General features: G+C 45.5%; 1 protein-coding gene across 2 annotated transcripts; it reads right to left on the bottom strand.

Moving 5' to 3' along the window:
• Positions 1-221: 221 nt before the first annotated feature.
• GPR173 (G protein-coupled receptor 173) lies at positions 222-24,444 on the bottom strand. Of its 2 annotated transcripts, none has more exons than XM_005888470.3 (3): positions 24,081-24,444; positions 23,710-23,866; positions 222-4,194 (listed from the first exon to the last, which is right to left on the bottom strand). In XM_005888470.3, exon 3 carries the CDS (start codon positions 4,095-4,097, stop codon positions 2,976-2,978), a length of 1,122 nt encoding a protein of 373 aa, XP_005888532.1. In that variant the 5' UTR covers positions 4,098-4,194; positions 23,710-23,866; positions 24,081-24,444; the 3' UTR covers positions 222-2,975. The 2 variants fall into 2 exon arrangements, with proteins under 2 accessions (XP_005888532.1, XP_070222508.1); XM_070366407.1 differs by adding an exon at positions 23,060-23,147 and having other exon boundaries at positions 23,710-24,444.
• Between the last annotated feature and the right edge of the window lie 1,615 nt (positions 24,445-26,059).

Here is a 26,059-nt window from a genome sequence, read left to right on the forward strand (position 1 = left end):
AAATCAGGTGTCACTAAAAAGACATTTAGAAAACTGCCCATTGCAGTCTTGTGGTAGCAGAGAATTGGAGACACCTACAGACACATCATCCAGGAGAATGAATAAGAAAAATGTAACGTATGTATAAGATGGACTACTAGAATGAATTAGGTGTAAACACGGCAACATGGCTGGATATCTCAAAAAACAGAATGTTGAGTGAAGAAAGAAACGGAACAAGATTTATAGTACAATACTGTTTATGTAAATTAAAACATAACAATACCATACATTTTCCACATATACACATATATGTAAATAAAACATATGAATGGTGGATTGGAAAAACACACGTTAAATACACAAGAGTGGGGTGCCTATGTGGGAGGGGGGATGGTATTAGGGATGGGTGATGAAGTGGACAAAACAAAACAAAAAAGAATATAAGGGCTTCATATGGACCAATGATGACACAGTGTGCCAAGAACTGAGGAATATGGTCAACTCAATTCTGTGCATCTCATAGAGTAAAGTAATTGAGCGTCCAGGGAACAGGCTGGCTGGGGAGACTCCCAGGCTTGTTTGTTTGTTTTTTTCCCCATGACATCCATCCCTCTGAATTTAATCAAAGCTTACCAAAATCCCAGCTGTATACAGTGGATCCTTCTGAAGGGCTCCTATCCCAGACCGAGCAGTCCCTCCATAAGCTATTACTTTGTGTATATGTGTGGGGGGCATTACCTAACCCAACAGTTCCCCCAAGTTTGATCCCCAATTACCAGTCCCCATTCTCCATGGTGGTCCAGTTTCAGGAACACCTTATCTGGGTTTTTGAGAGGAGACTCATACAGGAGTTGGGAGTGGTACCTGGGGGCTCCAGACTTTTGGAAGAGATGGGATTCTCAAGTATCCTGTCCTCCATGTTCAGAGCCTGGGCCAGGGGAGGAAGATCTTTTGAGATGGGAGTCTACGCTCTTGCTACATCCATACATATCATTTTCAAATTCCATCTCTCTGACCACTCTACTTCCTGCTGCAGGCACATACTGTTTTTTCTTCTCTCAATTAGGTGCATATGTGCACATGTGTGCTCACATGCACTGTATATGTCTCCACATACAGGCATTTGCTCACATGTGTGCCCCAGGCCAGAGTGCGCCCCAACAAAGTCACACAGACACACTGTCTCACTTGACCATACCCCCCTACATATGGTCATTGCAGATAGGGCACACACCCACCCACACACAGAGACAGAAAGAGAAAACATCCAATATAGCATTGTTCATTTCAGTTTTCCATTTACAAAATCCAATGGTGAATCCAGGCAGTTAGAAAAAAGAAATAGAGGAAAATCCTCCTGAATGTACCCTATCTACCCCCACCCCACTCCCTGGGAAAGGCACCCCCATCACTATCACTGAGAGAACAGGTACCCCCCCTGTATACCAGTCTCTCAGCCACTCTGGCCTGCCTTTCCAGGGCCACTGCATAACCAGGCTCATTAATGTCTCTCCTGCCTAGAGTGCCTTCTCCATTCCTCTTGCTTAAGTCAAGGCTTGCCCAGTTCCGGAGCTGTCTTAGGGTAGGGAGGGAGTGTAGGACAAGGGCTTCTATAGGGGAGAGAAAGGGGGTGAAAAAATACAGATCTCCCCCTCTCCCAGGAGATGAGAAGGGGACAGAGAACTTGGGAAAGACCAGGCAAAGAATGCCAGTTTGGCTCACCAGTCCATAAGACTTGATGTGAACCCAGAGTGGGCTCTGCTCTGGGAAGGAGGCTTTGGATCTCCCACCTGGGGAATCTGGCTGCATTCTGCTCCACTTGGGGTGGAAGTAATGGTGGAGGGAAGAAGAGGGGAAGGGCTGTTCAGAGCAAGTAAGTCGGGGGCTAAGGGCCCAGAAGGCCAAGGGTTACCACAGAGGGACTTGAGGCCCCTGAGGCTTTAAGGGACAAAAAGAGGCCAGAGAGGAATGGACTCAAGTCCACAGTGCCTTGGAGCTTATACCACTATGACTTACCAAGGAGAGTAGCATGAACTCAGGAGACAATTCTGGGGTTCAACTCTGCTCTGTCCCCAGGCTTTGGGATTCAGCCATTCTGGGGAGTTTGACTTTCTCCCTACACTTCCCTGGAGGGGTGCTGCTCCTGCCTGTATGGCACCCACATCGACTTCAGTGGAGTTGGAGTGGATTTCCATCCTCAGGAAGAGCTGAAGGATGGTGATCCTGGAGGCAGCTTGAGAGAATGCAGCCAAGCTGAGGTCTCTTCAGCTCGAGGCATATTGCTAGCATCCTGCTCTTCACCTAACCTGGGCCCATCCCAGAGGCCCTTCTCCCTCCCCTCCTTGTTTCTCAAACAGATGCTCAAGAAACAATTGGGAAGTCTGGACACGGTAGGGATGGATAAAAGACTGGCCTTGGGACCAGGGTTAGCCTAAAACAACATTGCACACAACATAGCAATTAAACCTTGCTCCCTGGGGACCGAACACCCACTTTGGTCCCTCTCGTCAGCAGATCAATTTCATCCAGACCTTGCTAAAGGACTTGGAAGGAGAGGGTGCGTGGGAGCAGAGGGGACAATAAGAGCTCTAGAAGTCTATTTTACAGGACAAATTTCCCCCTTCTGGACAATGTCAGAGGAGAGACATTAGAGCAAGAAAGCCTGTCTCCTCAGCTATGAGTAGGAAAACCTGCATTTTCAGTTTTTTTTTTTTTTCTGAATTGTCACTTCTGAGAGGAGAGACACTGTAGAAGTGGAGGAGGAGGAGGTGGAGACAGGCCCCATAGGACTAGAAATGCATCTTTCCCAGTCCCCACCCAGTCCCTAGCCCTGGGGAGGTGTTGGCAAAGGTGCCTAGATTCCAGGTTGTTCCAGGGTCTGGGGCTGGAGCTCAGAAAGAAAGGCTCCCGTATGGAGCCCTACCTCTTCCCTTCTGTTGGCTCCATCGTGGTGGCCACGACCTTCTCCCTGCCTGTCTGCCTACCAGCCTGCTTCACATCACACAGTAGGGTTCTCTAGGAGCTGGGGCACCTCCTGTGCCCCAGCAGGGGGCGTGAGTCCTCAGGCACTTCTTGAGGTCCTTGTTGAGCAGGAAGCAGACGATTGGGTTGACGGCAGCCTGGGCGAAGCTCATCCAAACAGCAGTGGCCAGGTAACGGTGCGGCACCGCGCAGGCTTTCACAAACACTCGCCAGTAGCAGGCCACGATGTAGGGTGACCAGAGGAGCAGGAAGAGCAGTGTGATCGCGTAGAACATACGGCCCAGCTGCTTTTCACCCTTGACCTCGTCCATGCCCAGCAGCCGCCGGCTGGCTGCATGCCCATTCTGCCGGATACCCAGTAGGGTTGGTGGCATGGGCCCTCGGCCAAAGCCAGCGATCCAATTGGCAGCAGCCTGGCCAGTGGCCCCAGGGCCATGGAATGTCCAGTTCTGACTGATGGCTGGCACCATCTGCACAGGCTTCATCTTGCGGTGACGATACTCGAAGAGGAGCAGCTTGCCATAGACAGCATGTGTGGCTGCCATGAGCACAGCCAACATAAGCATGAAGCCCAGCGTGTCATTGGCCTTGAAATAGCGATGCTCAAAGATACACTGGTCCTCCTCACGGATGAACTTGTAGGTGCCCACGTCGAAGACAGGTGGGAAGGCCATGGCCACAGACAGGGTCCAGGCCATGCAGATGACAGCTGCGCATGTCCAGAGTGTCATGCGCTTGGCATAGAAGCGGTGGTGGGCGATGGCCATGTAGCGTGTGACGCTGATGCAGAACAGCATGAAGGCCGCATGGAAGCAAAAGAGCACAGCCATAAAGGCCACAATCTTGCAGCTGAGCGCACTGAAGGTCCATGAGGAGCCGTGGCGCACAGAAGCCAGCACAAAGGGGAAGCAGACGGCAGAGCGTATGCCGTCAGCCAGGCACAGGTCCAGCAGAAAGTAGTAAGGAGCCTTGTGCAGGGCACGGTCCTTGAGCACCAGCAGGGACAAGATGGCGTTGCCCGCCAGGCTCACGCACATGATCAGTCCCAGCAGCACCAGCTTCACGTAAGCCACTGCTGATGGTGGAGACAGTGCACCGCTCACCTCCTCGGGCTCTCCAGTGGTGTTGGCCATACTGAGGGGCAGGGGCTGCTCCCAACCCTATGGGGTCAGCCAGTCCAGTACTCGATGGGCCCCAGGGGACTCCATCAGTTGTTCTGCTGGGCTGCACCTGCAAATGAGGATAATGGGGGAGACACAGACACAGATAGAGGTATGAGGGCAGGAGAGAGTGTGAAAACACACACACAGGGGCAGAGAGAGTGAGGAAGGACAGAACAAAGAGAAAATGGACACCAAATGAGACAGAAATGGAGGGGATGAGAAAGAGTTAGAAAAGATAGGGAGACAGACAGAACCAGAGAGACAAGAAGAGGGGGAAAGAAGGAGAGAGTAGGGAGGGAGAGAGAGAAATACAAGAAAAAGAAACAGTGAGAAACAGATGAAAAGGAAAGGTGAGGAAGAAAGAGAAAGGGCAGTGTTAGTGTGTCTATGCGGCCTCCCCTCTTACTCCCAGCTGGTGTCAGGCCCTGCCCCTGGCCCACTGCTGCTCCTCCTCCCTCCTTGCTGCGTGAGGGGTGCTTCATCTCTCTGGATGTCCTCGGTTACCTCTTTCCTCCATTGGTGGGTCTGTGGGATGGGGATGTGGGTGCAGCTCTTCTCTCCCTTTGTAAAGCCCAAAGGTTGTGTTCTTCAAACTTTTAAAACTGCCACCCATAAGAAATACATTTTACATCACAACCTGATACACATATACACATGTGTACATAGAGCTGAATACAAAGTTTCACAAAACAGTACAGATTATATATGTAATGTACCTCATTAGCTTTTATTCTATTTCACAGTGTTTTTTTTCTTTTTGGTTAACATTAGTAGCCACTCATTAAATAGGTTTCTTTATTCATAATGAATGTGTTTAGCACACTCATGGAACAGAGGGAAGATCAGTGTGGTTGGAAAAGGGCAGGCAAGTAAGACAGTAGAAAGTGAATTCACAGAGGGGTCTGGGGCCAGATTGTGCAGGGCTGTGAGCCACGACAAAGACTTAGGTTTTTACTTTAAATGAAGTGGAAAGTATGTGTGAACATAAAGATATAGGTATGTTTGTATGTACTCATTTCTTGAAAAACTATTTATTGAGCATCTACTGTGTGCCAGGCACTGGTGACACAGATGTGAAATAAACAGACGAAGGTCTCTGCTCTTGTGAAGTTGACATTCTAAATAATAAAGAAGATACACAGGTGAAATATAGTAGGTCAGATGATGATAAGTTCCTAAATTTAAGGAGGGAAGGGGGATAGGAAGTGCCAGGGGTGGAGGAAGTACAGTTTTGTTTATTTATTTTTGGAAGTACAGTTTTAAATGAGGTGGACAGGGAAAGCTTCATGGAAGAGGTGTCATCTGAGCAAAAAAAATGGGGGAGGTGAGTGAGCCATGTGGATATCTGGGAGAAGAGAATTCTAGGCAGAGGGAATAGCCAGAACAAAGGCTCTGAGGTGAGACTGCACGCAGTACATTTGAGGAAGAGTAAGGAGGTAGGTGGAATGGAATGAGCAAGGGGAAAGTGGTAGGAGGAGAGCTCAGCAAGGTGGTAAGGTCAGATCATATAGGTCACACTGAGGACTCTGACTTTTAATCTGAGTGAGATGGGTGCCCTGGGAGAGTTTTGCACAGAGATAAGATGTGATATGACTCAGGACTGAATGGGATCCTGCTTGCTGTGGTGAGGAGCATAGACCATGTGAGGCGAAGGTTGAAGTAGGGATACTACTTAGGAGGCTCCTGTAGTAATCTAGGTAAGAAAACAGCACCCTTGTGCCCCCCTGCCCTGCTTTATTTCTCTTCCTGGAATTTCTCTCTTTTGATGCACTACATAATTTACCTTTTTTTATAGTTGTTTTAATTTATTTATTTATATCGTCATATAGTTGATATAAGTATTATATAAGTTACAGACAGTGATTCACAGTTTTAAAGATTATACTTCATTTATGGTTATTATAAAATATTCACTTTAAAATTTTGATTTATTGCCTGCCCTTCCCTATTAGAAGGAAAGCTCCAGGGTAGGGATTATCAACTCACAAATTCTAGAAGAGCAGTGCAGAGCCCACCGTAGGCTCTCAGTCAAAAGCTGTCAAATCAATTGGTTGAGGGACTAGTGGGGGGCTAGTGGCTCAGGGAGGGCCACCTGGAGGCATCCATGTAGGATTTGCTGAGAAAGCAGTCTGGGCAGTGTATGAATGGGAGGGCACAGGAAAGCTTGGGGGTAAGTAGGAGAGCTCCTGGTGTATGAGGGCTGGGTGGGGGATGTAGGGTGTGATAGGATAGCAGGGCAGGTTTCCCAGGAAAGGCAGTAAAGCAGAAGCCAGAGAAGCTCAGAACTCCTGCTGGGGCTGGGATGGGATTAAGGTTGGAAGAGGTGGGGCTTGAGTGGATGTCTTTCTACCCCCTCCCTCCCTGGAAAATGGCTCCCCTTTGCACTGTTTCTCAGTTCAATCCAACTGAGCCTGCCACAGCCACCTGGGGCCAAGCTTTTCTCATGGTACCCCAAAGTCTCAGAGCCAGTGCCAGTGGACTGAGAGAAGGTGCTAGGGCAGAGGCTTGAGAGAAGTGGAGTTGGTGGGCCCCTTCAGCCCCTCAAGGCCTCACAGCTCCCACACATCTGTGGACCAGCTGATAGCTGGGTGTGTGTAAACATGCACACACACACACACACACACACACACTCCTTAGCCTTGAGGAGTGGCAGGGGGAAGTGATAGAGACAGAGATTGAATGTAAGAGAGTCAGAGAGACACACAAGTGACAGAGAAAGAGAGGCGCAGAAGGAGAGAGATGGAGACATAGGAATGTGGCAGGGAGGGGTGGGAGAAATAAACAGAGAAAGGAGAGAGGTTTACATAGAGAAGAGGAGACAAAAAGAGGAAGAAGAGAGGAAGTAAAAAAAAAACCAGACAGACACACACAGAGAAACAGAGACAGTGCAAGAGACCAACACGGGAGAAATATAGAGACAGAAAGGGGAAAATAAAGAGATGAGAGTGGGAGAGAGAGACAGAAAAAAGAGAGACAGAGAGGGAGGGAGGGAGGAGACAGAGACAAAGAGTAAGGACAGGGATAATGCCAGGAAAGGGAGAAAGATGTAGAGAAATAAAGGGACAGGGATGGGGAGTGAGAGGCAGATATAGAAAGGTGATGGAGATAGAGAGAGGCAGAAATAAAGATGGATACAGACAGAGGGAGACACAGAGACAAACTAAGACCAAGAAAGTGGATAATGTGTAGCTCAGAGTCTCAGTGAAAACAAAAACAAACACTAAAATGAACAAACAAAACAAAAAACCATAAAACAATACCAGCAAACAAACAAAACCCTGGTGTTGCCTGGAAAGCTGGGGTGATAATATAAAAAGTGAGGAGAGGGTTCTGAGCACGGGCAGCCACGGCCTGGGACCATCCGACACTAAGGATGCATGTGCATATGCGTAACACATACACACCCGCTTGTGCCCAGATGCCCTTAGACAGAGATACACAGACACCAACACACACCCAGAATCACATAGGCTACTTCTATAGAGACCAATGGACAGCAACCAGCTCACATATAGGGGCACTGGTGTGCATGCGAGGTGTGCATACACACACACACACACACACACACATACACACACAGTATATTGTGTATGCTGCCTCATTCACATGGCACAGTGTACCCCTGCTTAAACACCCGTGCTTTGTTCTCAGTAAAGGTATTACTGCCCCCTAGGGGAAATTTTGGAAATTTATAGGTGCATTTTTTGGTTGCCACAGCGCTGGGTGTGTCCTTCTAACATTTTTGGAGTCCTTCGTGAGGATGTTGGCTGTCCAGAGACCTGTAGGGCAATTCTACACAGTCAACATATGTCTCACATCCCACAGAATTTTGGACTTGGCGTGAACTGAACCTAGACACTAACTCTATTTCACTGATAAACACAGTTGTTTCTTTGATTTAATGCATCCTGAATTATCCAGGAATGTGGCTATCACGTTAAGTCTAGAGACTATGCTTTGTTTTGTGGAGCACTTTCCTTGCGTAGTTCACTATTTAGGAAACTCTCATTCCTAGGCCTTTGCCTGTCATTTTCCTGCACTTTGTACAAAGGGCAGCTTCTGATTCTTCCCCTTCTCTAAATCCATGTTTACCTGTTATGTTACAAGCCTTTAATTCACTGAATCTCTTAGGGAGTGTCATGTCCAAGCATTTCTGTATTGAAATACAAATTATTTTCTTATAAATCACTTTCATTTCTTATTTATTAGAGTTAATACAATGTGGATATGGTATAATATACTATATGTCTTCTTTTGAAATTATATATGCAGAGAGGTTATATTATCTAAGAACTTACTGTCCAGATGGTAAAGGGGTGTTACAAAATATCTTACATAAAAGAGGGTGTTGTGTACAGGAGGGCTAAGAATTGCTCATGTGCACAGACACACTCAGACACACACGCATATACACATACATGTGCAGTGGCCCACAAACCCATTAATTACAACTCCCCTAACACACACACAAACTCTTAAATCCTGAGAGATACACACACGTAGACCTACTCATTGTCACTCACACTCAGGCTCATATATACCCTTTGTCCCAGTGTACCTGATTATTCAAATCCTCTCATGTATTCAAACTCTCGCAACACAGGTATGAAAACAGTGGCATATCTGTATTATCACATATACAATCATGGTTACACACGTTAACACTCAGTGACATACACCAGCATGCTCACATGCACTTGAACCCTGACACACACACATATATATATATACACACAAACGCACATATGTATGTGTATACAGACAGACTGCCCCTCAGATACCAACAGAAAAATAGACTAGTTAAAAACTACTCACATATACACACATGTACATACTCTAACACACAGAGACCAACTGATCCAAGATGTCTCACACAGATTAGTTACACTCACCAACACAGATGTGTATACCCTAGCACAGGTACACACAGTTGCCCATTCATGTACATTATGCAGAGAAGTAGACCAGCTCCAATGAACACACACACACACACATACACACCCCTTAGCAAAATGCAAGCACAAGCAAACACAAAGAGAAAAGCCAGATATAGTATATACAGATACACTCTCACACACAGATGTCTATACACACACAATCTTGCTCACAACTCAGATACACTTACTTGACATATACATCCTGCAACAGGTATATATCAAGAGACAAACCTGTGCAAGTGCACAGAGCAGCCAACTCTGGAACATACAGGCAGAAACATTAGCAGAGCTGCCCTGGGCTGGAGCAAGATGGGGCTCAAGGGGACCCTGTGAGAAGGGAGGTTGTAAATGTCTGGACTGCTTCCTGTAGGAACATCCCAGATAGTTGGATTATTACTTTGATTGCCACTTTTTGTTCATAATCAGTAAGACTTTTTGCTTTTGCCCATACGTGTACAATGTTTGTTTTTCTTTTAATTTTATCTCATTCTTATTTTGGGGCATTTTTTTTCCTACAAATATAGAAGGGCTATATGATTGTAGCTGTTATTACTATTACATAGTATCGTGTGCTCAGTTGCTCAATTGTGTCCGACTCTTTGCAACCCCATGGACTGTAGCCCACCAGGCTCCTCTGTCCATGGGATTTTCCAGGCCAGAATACTGGAGAAGGTTGCCATTTCCGCTTTCAGGGAATCTTCCTGACCCAGGGATTGAAACTGCATCTCTTGCGTCTCCTGCATTGGCAGGTGGATTCTTTACCACTGTGCCACCTGGGAAGCCCTATATAGTATTAGTGAAGTGAAGTCACTCAGTCGTGTCCAACTCTTTGCGACCCCATGGACAGTAGCTTGCACCAGGCTCCTCTGTCCATGGGATTTTCTAGGCAAGAGTACTAGAGTAGGTTGCCGTTTCCTTCTCCATATATAGTATTAGGTGTTCCTAAAGAGAATATACCTATTTTGTTAATTTCCTTGATTATTGCTTCTTTATTTTAAAAAAATGTTCTCTTCTAGAACATTTCAAACAGAAATGTAGAAGAATCCTGTAACAAACCTCTGTGCACCCAGTGCCCAGCTTCACGAACAGTCAACTCATAGGGTCTTGTTTCACCTATAACCTCATCCAGTTCTCCCACTTTCAGAGTATTCTGAAGCTTGTATATTATGCCATTTCATCCATAAGAATTTCAGTAATTATTTCTAAAAGATAAGAACTCTTTAAAAAGTATTAGAACATTTTTATTATTTCTTTGCTTATTTATTGATTTATTTGCTACTGGCTTTTAATATTTAAAATTTGGCAAATCTGATTCTTGGCAGGATTTCATAACTGATTTCACAATTAATTTTTATCTTTTATTAGGTAAAAAATTTGTCAATAAACAAGTGCAGCCTGACTACAGTTGAATTGATTCATTAAAGAGAACTCTAAGCCTTTCTGAGTAATTGGCCTCTAATTAAAATAAATTAATTTAAAAAAAGAGAGAGAGAAACAAATTCCACCAAAAAAAATATATAGAAGACCTAGAACTTGATTTTTTGGGGAAAAAAAATCAATTTTCAGAAGTCACAAAGGTCTGCTGACCCCTTCAATACTTCATATTCAAGTAGATTTAATTTTTAAGATATTTCTTTCCTCATCAAATTGGATTTTTTTTATCAAATCTGGAAAATCAGGAGACTCATGAGACAAACGCAGTAGTCTTCCCTCCAAAATAATCCAGGATATTCCTAATTTAAACAATTTAATGAGGATTGTCTCAGACTTGAGTTCAGCTGCCCAATTAGCCCTCTCTTCCTCAGCCTAAGCATGGAAAAGTTATCAAAAGAAACTTTCCCAGTAGGCTATGTTGGTCAACAGACCACAAAACAATCTATCACACAGAGAAAGATATGGACCTGTTGAAGCATCTAGAAGAGCAAATTAAGAAACTGGGCTCTTTTTTGAGATGAGTTAGAACATTCTTAGATGGAGCTCAACCAGCTAGTAACAAGGTTATGCAATTAACCAGTAAAGCTAAGATGCCTGCCCAGTAGAATCTTATATGTTAGCAGACTGCTGGGAAATTGTCCACACATTTGAGACCAAATAGAAAAGGGGACACTTTCAATGATTTCTGTAGGAGACACACTGATGACAGGTCAAGGGATATCAAGATAACACTAACTCAGAAGATCACTGAATCAAAGGAGTTTTCATTTTATATTGATGTATCTTAGGATGTTGATTAACTGTGCTTGGTTTATAGTACTGGTCAGAAAGCCTTAAGAGAAATGCCAGAAGAACCAAAAAAACTAAGGTTGAAGTATTCAAAGTGATAGATAAATATTTTGAAATATTGTGGAAACTCTGCACAAGTCTGTGGACTGATGCTGCTGTTGTGATGGCAGGAAGTTTACAGCTGGAATTTGTTCTGAAAATGCTGAGAGTCATCCATGCTGCTGCTGCTGCTGCTAAGTCACTTCAGTTGTGTCCGACTCTGTGTGACCCCAGAGACGGCAGCCCACCAGGCTCCCCCATCCCTGGGATTCTCCAGGCAAGAACACTGGAGTGGGTTGCCATTTCTTTCTCCAATGCATGAAAGTGAAAAGTGAAAGGGAAGTTGCTCAGTCGTGTCCGACTCTTAGCGACCCCATGGACTGCAGCCTACCAGGCTCCTCCATCCATGGGATTTTCCAGGCAAGAGTACTGGAGTGGGGTGCCACTGCCTTCTCCAAGAGTCATCCATGGAGGAGCCTTAACCTATAAAAGTTTGCCCAAAGGTCTAACTTCTACTGTAAATGATGCCAGGTGAATTTAATTAGATCCAAGGCATTACCCACCCACTTATCAAGCTTTCTCTGAAGCACTGGAATCAGTATACGTTTCTCTATTGTTTTAAACCTAAGTGTGTAGGATATTATAAAGGAGCTATTAGCTAAAAGAAAAATTTCAGCATTCATTTGTGAATGACTCTCCCTTTGCAGATTTGATGCTTACTGGCTTCAACACATGGCTCTTCGAGCACGTGAATAAAATATATCAAAAATTTTCAACACTCAAAGATACATGAAAGTATATTGACAAGGTTTATGTATTTGAAGCCAAACTTCACCTTGGAAGAAGTCAAATGAAGTATGGTTCCTAGATGTAACTAATGCTTAGATGTAACTAAGATTCTAAGGTAATACTAAAGAAAACTTATTATGAATAGAACAAGGTCTACTTAGGGGAAAACTTCATTATTTTTAAATACTCAAAATGAAAATTTTCTGTTAGATGTAACTAATGCTTAGATGTAACTACGGTTACATTAGATGCAACTAATGCTTAGATGTAACTAAGGTTACATCTTAGTTACATGTAACTAAGGTTACATCTAACTAATGCTTAGATGTAAGGTTACATTCAGTTCAGTTCAGTTCAGTTCAGTCACTCAGTTGTGTCCGACTCTTTGCGACCCCATGAATCGCAGCACGCCAGGCCTCCCTGTCCATCATCAACTCCCGGAGTTCACTGAAACGCACGTCCATCGAGTCGGTGATGCCATCCAGCCATCTCATCCTCTGTCGTCCCCTTCTCTCCTCCTGCCCCTAATCCAACCCAGCATCAGAGTCTTTTCCAATGAGTCAACTCTTCGCATGAGGTGGCCAAAGTACTGGAGTTTCAGCTTTAGCATCATTCCTTCCAAAGAAATCCCAGGGCTGATCTCCTTCATTAGATGTAACTATGGTTCTAAGGTAATACTAAAGAAAACTTATTATGAATAGAACAAGGTCTACTTAGGGGAAAACTTCATTATTTTTAAATACTCAAAATGAAAATTTTCTGTTGGATTCAAAATTCATGACTATTTGTTACAAGAAATTTCAACATCACATTTGATTGAAAGAAAACAAAGAGGGGTTAGATTTCAAGAAGGATCTCACCTTTGAAGCACAAAATTCAAAGGCTAAGATTATTGATTATTGATGAGAAAAGTTTTAATCAATTAAAAAATACCCTCTATTTGCTACCACTTACTTATGCAAACGGTTTCCTCTTGACAGTGATTACTAAGAGACAGAAGAGGTTGTGTAGCTATTCCCAACATAAAACCTGGGTGTGCCTAGCCATGGCAAGAATGAGTGAGTTATAAAGGGGAGGTGAAAAAGGGAAGCGTGCCCAAGCAGTTGTTCCATTTTTTAAGAAAGGTTGGTATGGTGTGAAAGCACCAGACATATTCAACATAAACTGCGCCTGATGCTTCAGAGAAACCAAAATGATACCTGATGACCCCAAAACTCATGCTTTTAAGTGAGCTTTCCGAACCATGCTGCTACATTTCATACATTCAAGCTAATTACGAGGGCATTAGGGCAAACTATGCCTAAACAACCTCCACGGAATGGGTCTCACCTTTTGACATCAAGAAGAGGCAGGCCACAATGGAAATTTATATCCGTGTCAAAAGTACCAATGGTTAGTTGCTTCATTTGTTTTGTTTGGGTTTTTACCAAGAAATACAATAATGATATAAATTATCTATGCTCAGCACTAAGTGATTTACCAAATCATGATGAAAATGACCATAAAATAAATCAAGACAGTCCTGACTGAAGATGCAGAAGTGGGCATGAATGTTGACCATTACAGATTTGCACGAGTGAATTAAAAAGTTATGTTTACAGAAGTGAGCTCAAGTGTGCCATGAAAACAATTGGAAAAGATTTCATTGGAAAGTTGCATACAGGGACTTCCTCGGAGGTACAGTGGTTGAGAATTTGACTGCCAATGCAGAGGACACAGGTTTGATCTCTTGTCTGGGAAGATTCCATGTGCCATGGGGCAACTAAGCCTGTGTGCCAAAACTACTGAGCCCACGCTCCACAACTACTGAGGCCCACATGCCCTAGAGCCTGTGCTCCACAACGAGAGAAGACACCACAAGAGAAACCCACGCATCGCGATGAAGAGTAGCCCCACTCAATGCGACTAGAGAAAGCCCACGCACAGCGACAAAGACCCAGTGCAGACAAAAATGAATAAATAAATAATTTTAAAAACTGCATACAAATCCAATACTAAATAACTTCTAAAACTTGGCATTTTAATTTCCTTATCACAATTTTCATAACATAAATAAAATGTAAGGAATTTCTTTTCCCCAAATCCCAGTACCCCGAAATCCTCTTAAAGTTTACTACAGTGTGCCATACAAATATTTCACCTCTGTGTGCTTGACACATTCACAGCTAGTCATATTGCATAGATACTTGCATACGCAAACAGATACACAGCACACAGGCACAGGTGTACATGGAGATTCAAATATGCACTCACATCCAGACTTACTGCATCTGATAAGTGCAATCAGATGCTCACACACGTACCTCTTTTCCTACACAGAAAGAGTTAGGCATGTGTGTAGGTGCCCACCTACCAGCAAATCATGCAAAGATTTATATAACACACATATAATCACCCTTCTATAGAAATACAGCCTTAGGCACTGATACATTTGCCATTCATATGGGCACGTGCAGACACACACACCTACAGACCAAATCGTATGGACTTATATGCTTTCAGACACAGTCATACATGCACGGATGTAAGATCTGACATTCACACACAGGGTACATCCTGCTCACATCCTACAGATCCAAGCCCTTCCCCACCCCAGGCTCTTACACTAAGAGACTTGAACCTACTATCTTATATAAATCCTACCCTGGTACACATACATATATACACAGTACAGACTTGCTCACACACACAGACAGATGGCTCAGGCTCATTGCTACATACACAGAGGCAGGTAGGCATGCGGAGCAATGCAGACTCATGTATACACACACACATAGCCACTGCTGCTTATAAACATAAACAGACACACTGATTCACACCTACACATGCATTCACATGACGCAGAACACATATCTTAGTACATGACCATAAGGCATAAATCCTCTTCACACATTCACATCGACCCACATCATCACATATAAACCTGAATACCAACCTTCTTACATTTACAGACACTCACAACATGCATACATTTACACTCTGACCACTAAAAATCCCATTTACAGATAAAAATACACTGTGTACTACCACAGATACAGGTATATGCACTCACACACTCAGATGTGTGTATGCTAGGAAACATACACACAGGGCCAAACCCCCTCCATCAACCTCCCAGAACCATGCTTCCATTCTCATACACCCATGGTTTTATACACACACTGGGACACATATAAGTACAAACCCAATTTTATGTACAAACACACTCTCACATACAGCCAGGATGAGCAAATACATGTGGATACTGATAATGGCCAATATGCACACAGAAACTACCCCGTTCACACTTGCAGATGGGCACATGTGACAATTTTAGTACTGGGTAACACCATATAAGGTGCCAAACACAGTCCAAAGCAGTTTTTGAATATTAACTCATCCAATTCTCATCCTATGAAATAGGTAGTATTATTACCCTACTTTACAGATAAGAAATTAGGGCATAGTTGAGGTTAGGTGACTTTCCCAAAGCCACACAGCTAATAAAGGCAGAACTAGGATGCAAACTCAGAGCCTGGCTTGAAACCTTACAGATTCAACTTACTCACATGTAGAAACACACTCACCTCATACACATATACAGATACACACTACTCTATCACAAGCACATGTACACACAAGCCGTCTACTCAGGCTCAGGAACAGTCATATACATACACATACATAAACACTCCATACATATACACAAACATATATATGTCTGTATACACATATACAGACAACCCAGCAGAGGTGTATTTTGCCCCAGGAAAGACATACACATTCATACACATTCCCCAAATCATGCACCCCACCAAGACACGCCCACACTATCAAACACACACATATACCACCAACACACTGTCTAGATAAATCCACATCACATACAGATGTACCCACATCCATAGATACACTCCCTACCCAGATATAATAAACTGTGGAAAACTCTGAAAGAGATGGGAACACCAGACCACCTGATCTGCCTCCTGAGAAATCTGTATGCAGGTCAGGAAGCAACAGTTAGAACTGGACATGGAACAACAGACTGGTTCCAAATAGGAAAAGGAGTATGTCAAGGCTGTATATTGTCACCATGCTTATTTAACTTACATGCAGAGTACATCATGAGAAACGCTGGGCTGGATGAAGCACAAGCTGGAATCAAGATTGCAGGGAGAAATATCAATAACCTCAGATATGCAGATGATACCACCCTTATGGCAGAAAGTGAAGAAGAACTAAAGAGCCTCTTGATGAAAGTGAAAGAAGAGAGTGAAAAAGTTGGCTTAAAATGCAATATTCAGAAAGCAAAAATCATGGCATCCAGTCCCATCACTTCATGGCAAATAGATGGAAAAACAGTGGAAACAGTGGCAGACTTTATTTTTTTGGGCTCCAAAATCACTGCAAATGGTGACTGCAGGCATGAAATTAAAAGATGCTTACTGCTTGGAAGGAAAGTTATGACCAACCTAGACAGTATATTAAAAAGCAGAGATGTTACTTTGCCAATAAAGGTCCGTCTAGTCAAGGCTATAGTTTTTCCAGTAGTCATGTATGGATGTGAGAGTTGGACTATAAACAAAGCTGAGTGCTGAAGAATTGATGCTTTCAAACTGTGGTGTTGGAGAAGACTCTTGAGAGTCCCTTGGACTGCAAGGAGATCCAACCAGTCCATCCTAAAGGAAATCAGTCCTGAATATTCATTGGAAGGACTGATGTTGAAGCTGAAACTCCAATACTTTGGCCACCTGATGTGAAGAGCTGACTTATTTGAAAAGACCCTGATGCTGGGAAAGATTGAAGGTGAGAGAAAAGGGGATGACAGAGGATGAGATGGCTGGATGGCATCACCAACTCAATGGGCATGAGTTTGAGTAAACTGGGAGTTGGTGATGGACAGGGAGGCCTGGCGTGCTGCAGTCCGTGGGGTTGCAAAGAGTCGGACACAACTGAGTGACTGAACTGAACTGAACCCAAACACTCTCACACACTATCCACATATATTCACATACACACACATCACTCAGATATATTTTATCTCTCTCCCATACACCATCCAGAGAAAACCTCATACATCCTACTTAGATATACCCACTCCCACATGCCCCACCCCAAGTGGGTACACTATTCTTTTTCTCACACACTATTTAGATGCACCCAGTCTCACACACACACAATACTAACACACTATCTCACACACACACCATCTAGATACACCTCATACATATATATCTCAAATACACCTACATTCAGAGGCACTCCACCTAGATACAGCCACACTTACACAAATTCCCAACTCAGTATACCCACACTCTCACATACAACATTCAGATACACCCAAACTCACATTTCCAATCTAGAGCCCCGATACCCAACCCAGGCACGCCTACAGTCTCTTTCACATGTGGTATAAAGACACACCCACAATGATACACACACCATTCAAAAATACTATACTTACACACACCTCACCCAGATACACTCACCTAACTCAAATACATCCAAATGCACATAATCCAGAGACACCCACTCACACACAAATCCTATCCATATACATCCACACTTCTCTGTCTCTCTCTCACACACATAAACACACAGAGCCCCACTCATACAGCCCCAGCTAGATACATCCTCTCATACGTATACACAATATCCAGATTCATCCCCTGTGGACCACTAAGACACATTCACACCCACATGCATCATCTAGGTATGCTCCACTACCATCTAGAAACATCTGCAAATTCACACACACACAGCCACCCAAGTATATCCAACTTTCACACATACTGTCCAGGTGCACTTCCCCAGACACTCTACTGACCAGATACACCCAATGTTCTTATCCTCTCCACACCACCCAGATGCACCCACATTCCAAACTCACACTTCCTACCCAACAGTGTCCCCCAAACACTCTCTTCTACATACCTCATCCGATTATACACATACTAACATACATACTCAAGTATATATACACCCAGATACACAATCAAAGCTGTAACAACACACCATCCAGATATACCTTAATACACTACCCAAATACACCTCTGCTCTCACCCACCCACCATCCAGATACATTCACATTCAAACACACTCCATCCACACAGTTTCACCAACAGCCCATATGTACCACACTCTCTCACACATCATCCAGATATACCCACTGACACACTTACATTCACTCCCTGACCCAATCAAACCCAAACACTTCTACCCCATCCAGATACACCTACCCACTCCTTCTACTGGATACATTCATGCTCTCACACTTCCATCACACTCAGAAACACCTACACACTCTCTTACATACACACACACACACACACACATAATCTAGCTCCCCCTCTCTTAATCACCATCATCAAGAATACCTACATGCCACACACACCATGAGAATAAACCCATGCTCTCTCACATACACCACACACATCTCACTCACATATACCCCTCACAGCATCCATAGACACTCCCAACTATATACACACTCACACTTCACCCTCACCCAGATGTGCCCAAGTTCTCTCTTACACACACACACACACACATACACACCATATTGATATACTCCATACACACTTCCAGTGCTTAGATACACTTGCGCTCTCACCCACCTACACACCATCCAAATTTACCCACACTTGAATGCCCTAGTCCAATACACCCATACTCCCTCATACACTTACTCTACTCAGAAACACTCACACTCCCTCTTATACACATAACATAGATAGGTCCATAATGTAAAACATACATCTAGATAGCCCCTCACTCTCTCTTGCACCACCCAGATACACTCATACCCACATATCCCTAAAATATATACATTCTCATGTATCTTCCCACATAGCTACACCCAGAGTGTCACTCATATCATCCTCCACCCAATAGGCCAATGGTCTCATAGTGCCTCACAAATGCATCATTCACATATACCCACATCCACACTCATCACTCTCAAATACACTCAAATGTCTCACATACAAACCCTACACAGAAACACCCAGGGTCTCTCTTACATACACACAAACTAGATCCTTCTCTCTCTCTCATCAAATATAGAACCTCTTCCACACACACTCACTCTACCTGAATGTGCCTTCCTTTTTCACTTATACATACACATTTAGATCTAGAATTCTCCCTGGATAGCACAATTTGGGTGCTGTGTGTAAAAACCATTTGCCAACCTTTGATACCACACAATGCCATTTTGTTCTGTGCCTTTGGTGGTGGCAGGAAGAATGGGAAAAGAGGTCTTTGTGTTTCAAGAAATCCTTTTCTAAAGGGGTCACAGGCCCCGTTCCCTAGTAGGACATCAGTCATTATTGGTTTCACTTCCTGAGTGTGAATGATAACAGGAATTATCCCGAGATCCATACAAAAGCCCCACACATGGTCAAGGCCAGAGAAACCCCAGAAGGTGGTCATGGATTGCTGAAGTGTTATGGCTTCTATTCTCTAGGATTTCTACACAATTAAAGCCAGACATGATCTAGCAGGGTACCACTGACCTTCAGACATGCACATAAATACATGTTGGGGTACACAGATCATAATGCAGACTCACAAGTATCCTCCCTTGTCTTCCCCTTCAATGATCAGACCTGTCTGCACAAGCCCAAGGCCAAATCTCTTTCCCTGAGACATGCACGTGAACAAATACCTACACTCATCCCTACACATAGGTACTCCCATGACAGTGAACACTCATGCTGCACTTGGTCCCGCATATGCACATCCACTTATCCTCAAACACAGACATATAGGCGTAGCATACATTCACATGACATAATGCCCACGAAGGACATACATTCACTCACAAACACAGGTGTATACACAGGCAAATTTATGCATATGTCCACAGACAGGCAAAGACTCTGTATCATCCCCAATAAGACAATGAACAAACATGATACACAGAAGTGAGCTCCCAAATATATACATGTACAGTCCCAGACATTACCACATAAGCATAGTTACACATACTCACACAAAGATGTACTCACACACACAAACACCCAGATGTGCACATGCTTATAATTTAGATGGTGTACTCATACATGGCATTCTAACACACACAGACATACACACAACTGGGCATGTACACCTATAAGCATATTCACATGAACTTAGGCTTGTACATCATTCCTCCATGCAAGAAATCAGACATGAAGACACAAATTACTTACAAAACACGCTCACTCACAATTATACACACCATGTCTGTACGTTGACACATGTTCGTACACCCACATGAGAAACTACGCAAACAAGAGTCATGCACATGTGGAAGAACAGTCACATATTCTCACAAACTTGTACACCTGCACAAGAAGGACTGCTAACACCCATCACAGACACACTCACGCAAAGACATCCTCACACACACACACACTCAAATGCACTTACAGGTCAAGAGGGGTGTGTATATATACTCACTTATACTGTTCTACAACATACACTCCAAAACAAACAATGGTAAACACAAATACACATATACAAATAATTAAGAACTGTACAAACTGGTACAGTTTGGACACCTGTACATTCAGACAGACACACACATGGGCATATTTACACACACATACACTTAGATGTGTGTGAATACACAGGCAAATATATAAACATGTTCACTCAAGTGCACACACAGCTAATATTCACACATACTAGAATACACACATACATTCAGTCACTCACAGGCATTTCCACACTCACACATTCAAACTCACTCAGAAATTCAAACAAAATACATAATGAGACGTGTGCATCCAATAATTATGAGTAGTTGCTCATGCAAACCACACTCAGAAATGCACTTACACACAAGTGTACCCACAAACACAAGTAGACGTATACATGAATGTAGCCATTTACCTATGCACACAGCCTTTTGTGCATATATTTAAAGGTGTACAGCCCTCAGCCATACATTCAAATGTGCACACATAGGCAAACCCAAAAGATATACTTTCATGCACAAAACATGTGCACTCACATACTCTCCCCTTCCCACACAATTAATTCTTTTTATACTAGTGTGACCATCTACACTAACATTTTCCTAATCAGATGTGGACCCAATGGTCTGTCTACAGACAATATGTTTTCAAACATGTACACACAGACATAGACATAATTCAAAATGTTGGAGAATCCATAAAGACATTCACATACAGGCCTACTCATACAAATACATGACAGGCACACCTATGCAGAAGTGTGTTCACACACACATACCCTCCCATACATGCATGGACACACACACACACAAGCCCGTTCACTTAGAAATACACCATTTAGATGCACCTATACTCATATGCACACATGGGTACACACAAATGTACACAATCAGATATACCCAGGAAATCACCTTATAGGATATGCACACCTAGGCATTCTGAAACCCTCATACTCATACACATACAATCAGACATGTACATTCAAAGACAAATGGATACCACACACATATAACAAAGCCAGATATTCAACAGGCCTATTGGCTCAGAGAAACAACACCCTCACTCAGGCTTAGGATCAAATATGCCCATTTGCTCACCCAGACAGATATGCAAAGTCATACCCACTCCCTTGTACAAATATGATCCTACTCAGACACCAGCACACTTGCACACCATCATGTGACTACACATTCATAGTGCCCATGAGCAGGTGCACACACAGAGCCATATGTTTCCAGTTGCACATATATACCCATGTTTAGGCCTAGATGCCTCTGGACCACGTGTGGGAGTCTCTCCCTTCTGTACCAAGTGCTTCTTTAGAAAAGTCTACTCTGTACCCCAGAATGCCACCCCTCCCTGCCCCCACAGATGAGGTCTTCTGGGCCTCAGTGTTTCCCCTCCCTCTACTCCTCCCCTGGCTTTGACAACTGTCCTCCAGCAACTGACCCCTCAAGCAGTGGTCCACCACATCTCCACATTCAGAAACCAACAGTGGACCCAACTGTCCTTCCAGCCCAAGCTCTATGTTGGGAACTCCCTGGGACCTGTCCCCCAGAGCTCTGGCTGCTACATGGGCCACACCCAAAGCCCTGTGATCTCAGAAGCTTCAGCCTTGTCACCAAGCCCTGCCAGCCACCAAGCCAAACTCTTGCCAAGTTTCCCCTCAACAGGGAGATGCATACATCACCAGGGTCAGCAATGCTGCAGGCTACAAGCCAGACCTCTGCTAGCTCATGGGGGCTCAAGCCTCTATATGTGTGTGCACAGACAGGGGCAAGTGTAGGGAAGGATCCTGGAGGAGGGTGGGGGCAGGAGGCTCTGCCTACAGCCACCACATATTCCTCCTTAGACCAACAGTCACAACACAGAATTGCTCCTGTCTCCCTCCCTTCCATGCCCCTCCCCCATTTACCTACCTGCTGCCCACCCCCTAGATCTCAGCAAAGACCCTGGAGAAGAGGGGCCAGTCCTTCCTCCAAATAAGTAATGACAATATTAACCATGAACAATCACCAACAATATTGACCATGAGCTTTGCTGACATTGCTTCAGGGTCACTTCTACAAACATCCTTTACTTACATGCACCAACTCATTTTGTCACTACACACACCCATGAAGGAAGGGTTACCAGTCTCTTTGACAGATGAGAAAACTGAGGTTCAGTAAGTTTCACTTTCACTATAAGTTGCAGAGCCAGTAGTTGAGGGAGGTCTCCCTGGAGAATCCATGTTCTCCCTGTACCAGGCTTTCTTGCCTCTTCAGGCAGAGGGATGACTGGCCAACAGCATGCAAGGCCACAATATCTGGGGAGTCCCAGACACAATGTGGATGTCTGAAACAGACTGAGAGCCTTGGATTAAGGCTAGGGCTCACACTGTGGAGGCAACCATGTTGTGCCTGCCCCTGCAGGGTGTTGCGTGGCATGGTCCTTGCCTCCCCCCTCTCATGGCATCAGGCAGTCTAGGGCCTGGAAGTGCTTCTCACCCCCACCTCACCTTCCTTTTAGCCCTACAGTGGCTTCCAACCCCTAGCTGGAAATCACAGCAGTATCCTCCGTAGTGAGTGAGCAAAAGTCTTTGCTACCTGTGGGGAGAGACAGGGGAAGGAAGGAAAGAAGAAAGCAAGGAGTGGGGGGTGGTCTGGGTTGGGAGCAGCTTCTCTACCCACCTGCCAGCTCATACACATGGGCAGACACACATACACAGACACACGCTGCATGCCAGCCAAGGAACCTGGCTGAGAGTGGAGAAGGGAGAGGAGGAAGCTGCAGGAGGCTGAGCCTGCCCAGGGTGCAGGCATTGTGAGGGGAGCACGGTCAGGCTCCAGACATGCCTTCCACAGATAGCACACAAGGAAATACTAACACAGCCTCGTGCTCAAACGCACCCATAATTATAAAAATAGACCCTGTACAGGGAAACAGGTGGTGGTTCCCTTCCTCACGGGACATTTGGGATCGAGGAAGATAGGGAGGGCTAGAGGACTCTCCAGGCTTGGGTGCCCAAGTAGTCCTTGTGATGGAGCAGAAAGAGAGACAGACAGAGTCAGAGAAAGAGAGCATGGCAGTGATAGAGACTCTGGAATATGTGTGGGGGGACATAAGTCCCAGCCCCCCATCCTCGATGGAGGGATGCTGACTACTTACCTAGGCTCTCTCAGCAGGACTGTCTTGAAATCCAGGGAGGATGCTCAAGCTGTCTCACTCAGGATAAATCACAGCCCAGGCCACATTGTGGGACCCTCAGTGATCTGGCAGCCAGTGACACTCCTGCTTCTGTTGCCGTGGATACAGCCGGGCTGGTCTAAATCGAAGACATTAGGGGAAGCAGGCACTGGAGGAGTGCACTGGGCAGGGCTGGGGGTGATGGGGAACACCAGGTGGGCAGCACAGAGCCTTGAGGTGCCCAGCTAGCTGGCAGGTGGGGGTCCCGGCAGGTGTTTCCCCAACTACACACTCCCTCCCCCATCTTCATGCCTCCGCCAAGCTGCGAGGGGGCCAACACTGGCCCCTGCTACCTGTCTGCCTGTCTGCCCGCCTGGCTGCTGGTCTCCCCCTTCCCCCTTCCTGTCTGCTTGCTGGCCGCGCCTTTTGTCCTCAGAAGACACGGTCCCTGCGGGGCCTCTGCCAAGCCTCTAGCAGATGCTCAGGGTCCTGGGCTCCTCCCTGGAAGCACCCGGGCCATGGCCTGGGAGAGCCCCAGGTTGGGGGAGCTCTCATCCAGGCTCAGCCCGCTCCCCAGGCCTTCAGGGATGGGGAAGAGGTGCAGGTCCACAGCCAGAGGCAGCAGCAGAGGTGGAGTTGAGAAGGGGATGGACGCCAGAAAGAGGGGGTGGGGTGGAGAGAGAGGCTGGCCTGATAGCTGTGTCCTGGGTTTTAGATCCGGGTTGAGGAGGGTGGCTCAGAGCATCCGAGGGGGGTCCTGATGCAAAACAGGGGCACTATGAGCCTGCCGGAGGGACCCTCCAGGCTTGGGAACCACCCCAGTTCACACAAATGTAGGTCCCAAGATGCTGGGGACTCCCAACGTGGATAGGGCATTGGCGGGGAGCTCAGGGCACTAAGCTGGACCCCATCCGGCCTGTCCGTCCCCCCTCTCCTCGATTTGCACGGTCCCTGCCTCAGGGGCGGGCGGAGGAGGGAGGGAGGCAGGGAGGGAGAGGGAGGGAAGGAGGGAGGCAGAACAGGCAGGGAGACTCCCAGCCGCCAGCCTGGTCCTCCCTGGGGTGGGGCAGGGAGGGAGGGCTGGCGAGTCCGGGGAGCAGCCGGCTGGCTGGCTGGCCGACTGGGTGGGGATGGCTGGCGAGGTGGCTGTGCTGCCAGGACAATAGCTGGCTGGGGAATTCAGACTCTAGTTTTTCTGAGATGCTGAAGAGAGGCACGCATGGAGGTGTGGAGAGGTACCTAAGAGGCCGCTCAGAGAGCAACTCACACGGGCTACAAAGTTCAGGGAAGCAGGGGTAGGAGGGATCTGTGGTTGGGGTCAGGGCAGAAAGGTCTGTGGAAGTTTCTCAAAAGCTTTCATATGGGAGGGATGCTTAAAGCTCTGAGAGGTAGGACAGACAATCTCATTTAGAATGGGCATTTTATGAATGGGTTCTATGGGCATTTTCCCAAGAAGGCCTGCAGGTGGGCAGGTGTGGGGGGGGGCGGGGCTGGGACCGCTGCCCATCTCTGAGCAATCCTTCTCAGGACATCATCTCCTGTGCCACCCCTACTTTCTCTGGGTCAGTAGACAGACACGAACCCATGACAGCAGAATGGGACGGGTGAGGAGGAAGCCTTATAGGCAGAGGTTCGAAGGCAAGGAAAAAAATATTTCTGTCCTGAATAGATTAAATTGAGACCACATGATGCTATAGTGGTTCCCCTAATTTATAGCATTTAAGAATTCAAGTTCTCTTCATATACGCAATTTTCTTCTATTTCTCTTCTTCCCTCATTCACTGGTTCACTCGGTTATTAAACATGGCTGTATGCTAGGTTCAGGGTGCTTGTGTGTGCTCAGTTGTGTCCAACTCTTTGCAACCCCATGGACTGTAATCCGCCAGTCTCCTCTGTCCATGGCACTCTCCAGGCAAGAATATCAGAATGGGTTCAGGTGAATCAGATTTACTCTCTGCCCTTAGGAAATCCCTGCTCCATTACCAAGTTGTGGTCCTGCAATCCACCTGCATCTAAAACCTCATCTGCTGCTGCTGCTGCTGCTGCTAAGTCGCTTCAGTCGTGTCCGACTCTGTGCGACCCCATAGACGGCAGCCCACCAGGCTCCCCCGTCCCTGGGATTCTCCAGGCAAGAACATTGGAGTGGGTTGCCATTTCCTTCTCCACTAAAACCTCAAAGAGTTTGTGAAATGTGGACCCTCAGCTATACCTCCCCAAAATACTAATTTAGGAGGTTTGAAATGAAGCTCCAACATCTGTATTTTGACATGGCCCTCAGGTGGTTATTGTTATGTTTGGGCATCATGTTTTGGGGAGGGAAGAAAACCTATGA

Source organism: Bos mutus, chromosome X, assembly GCF_027580195.1.
Source record: "Bos mutus isolate GX-2022 chromosome X, NWIPB_WYAK_1.1, whole genome shotgun sequence".
In the NCBI taxonomy this organism is placed as follows: domain Eukaryota; kingdom Metazoa; phylum Chordata; class Mammalia; order Artiodactyla; family Bovidae; genus Bos; species Bos mutus.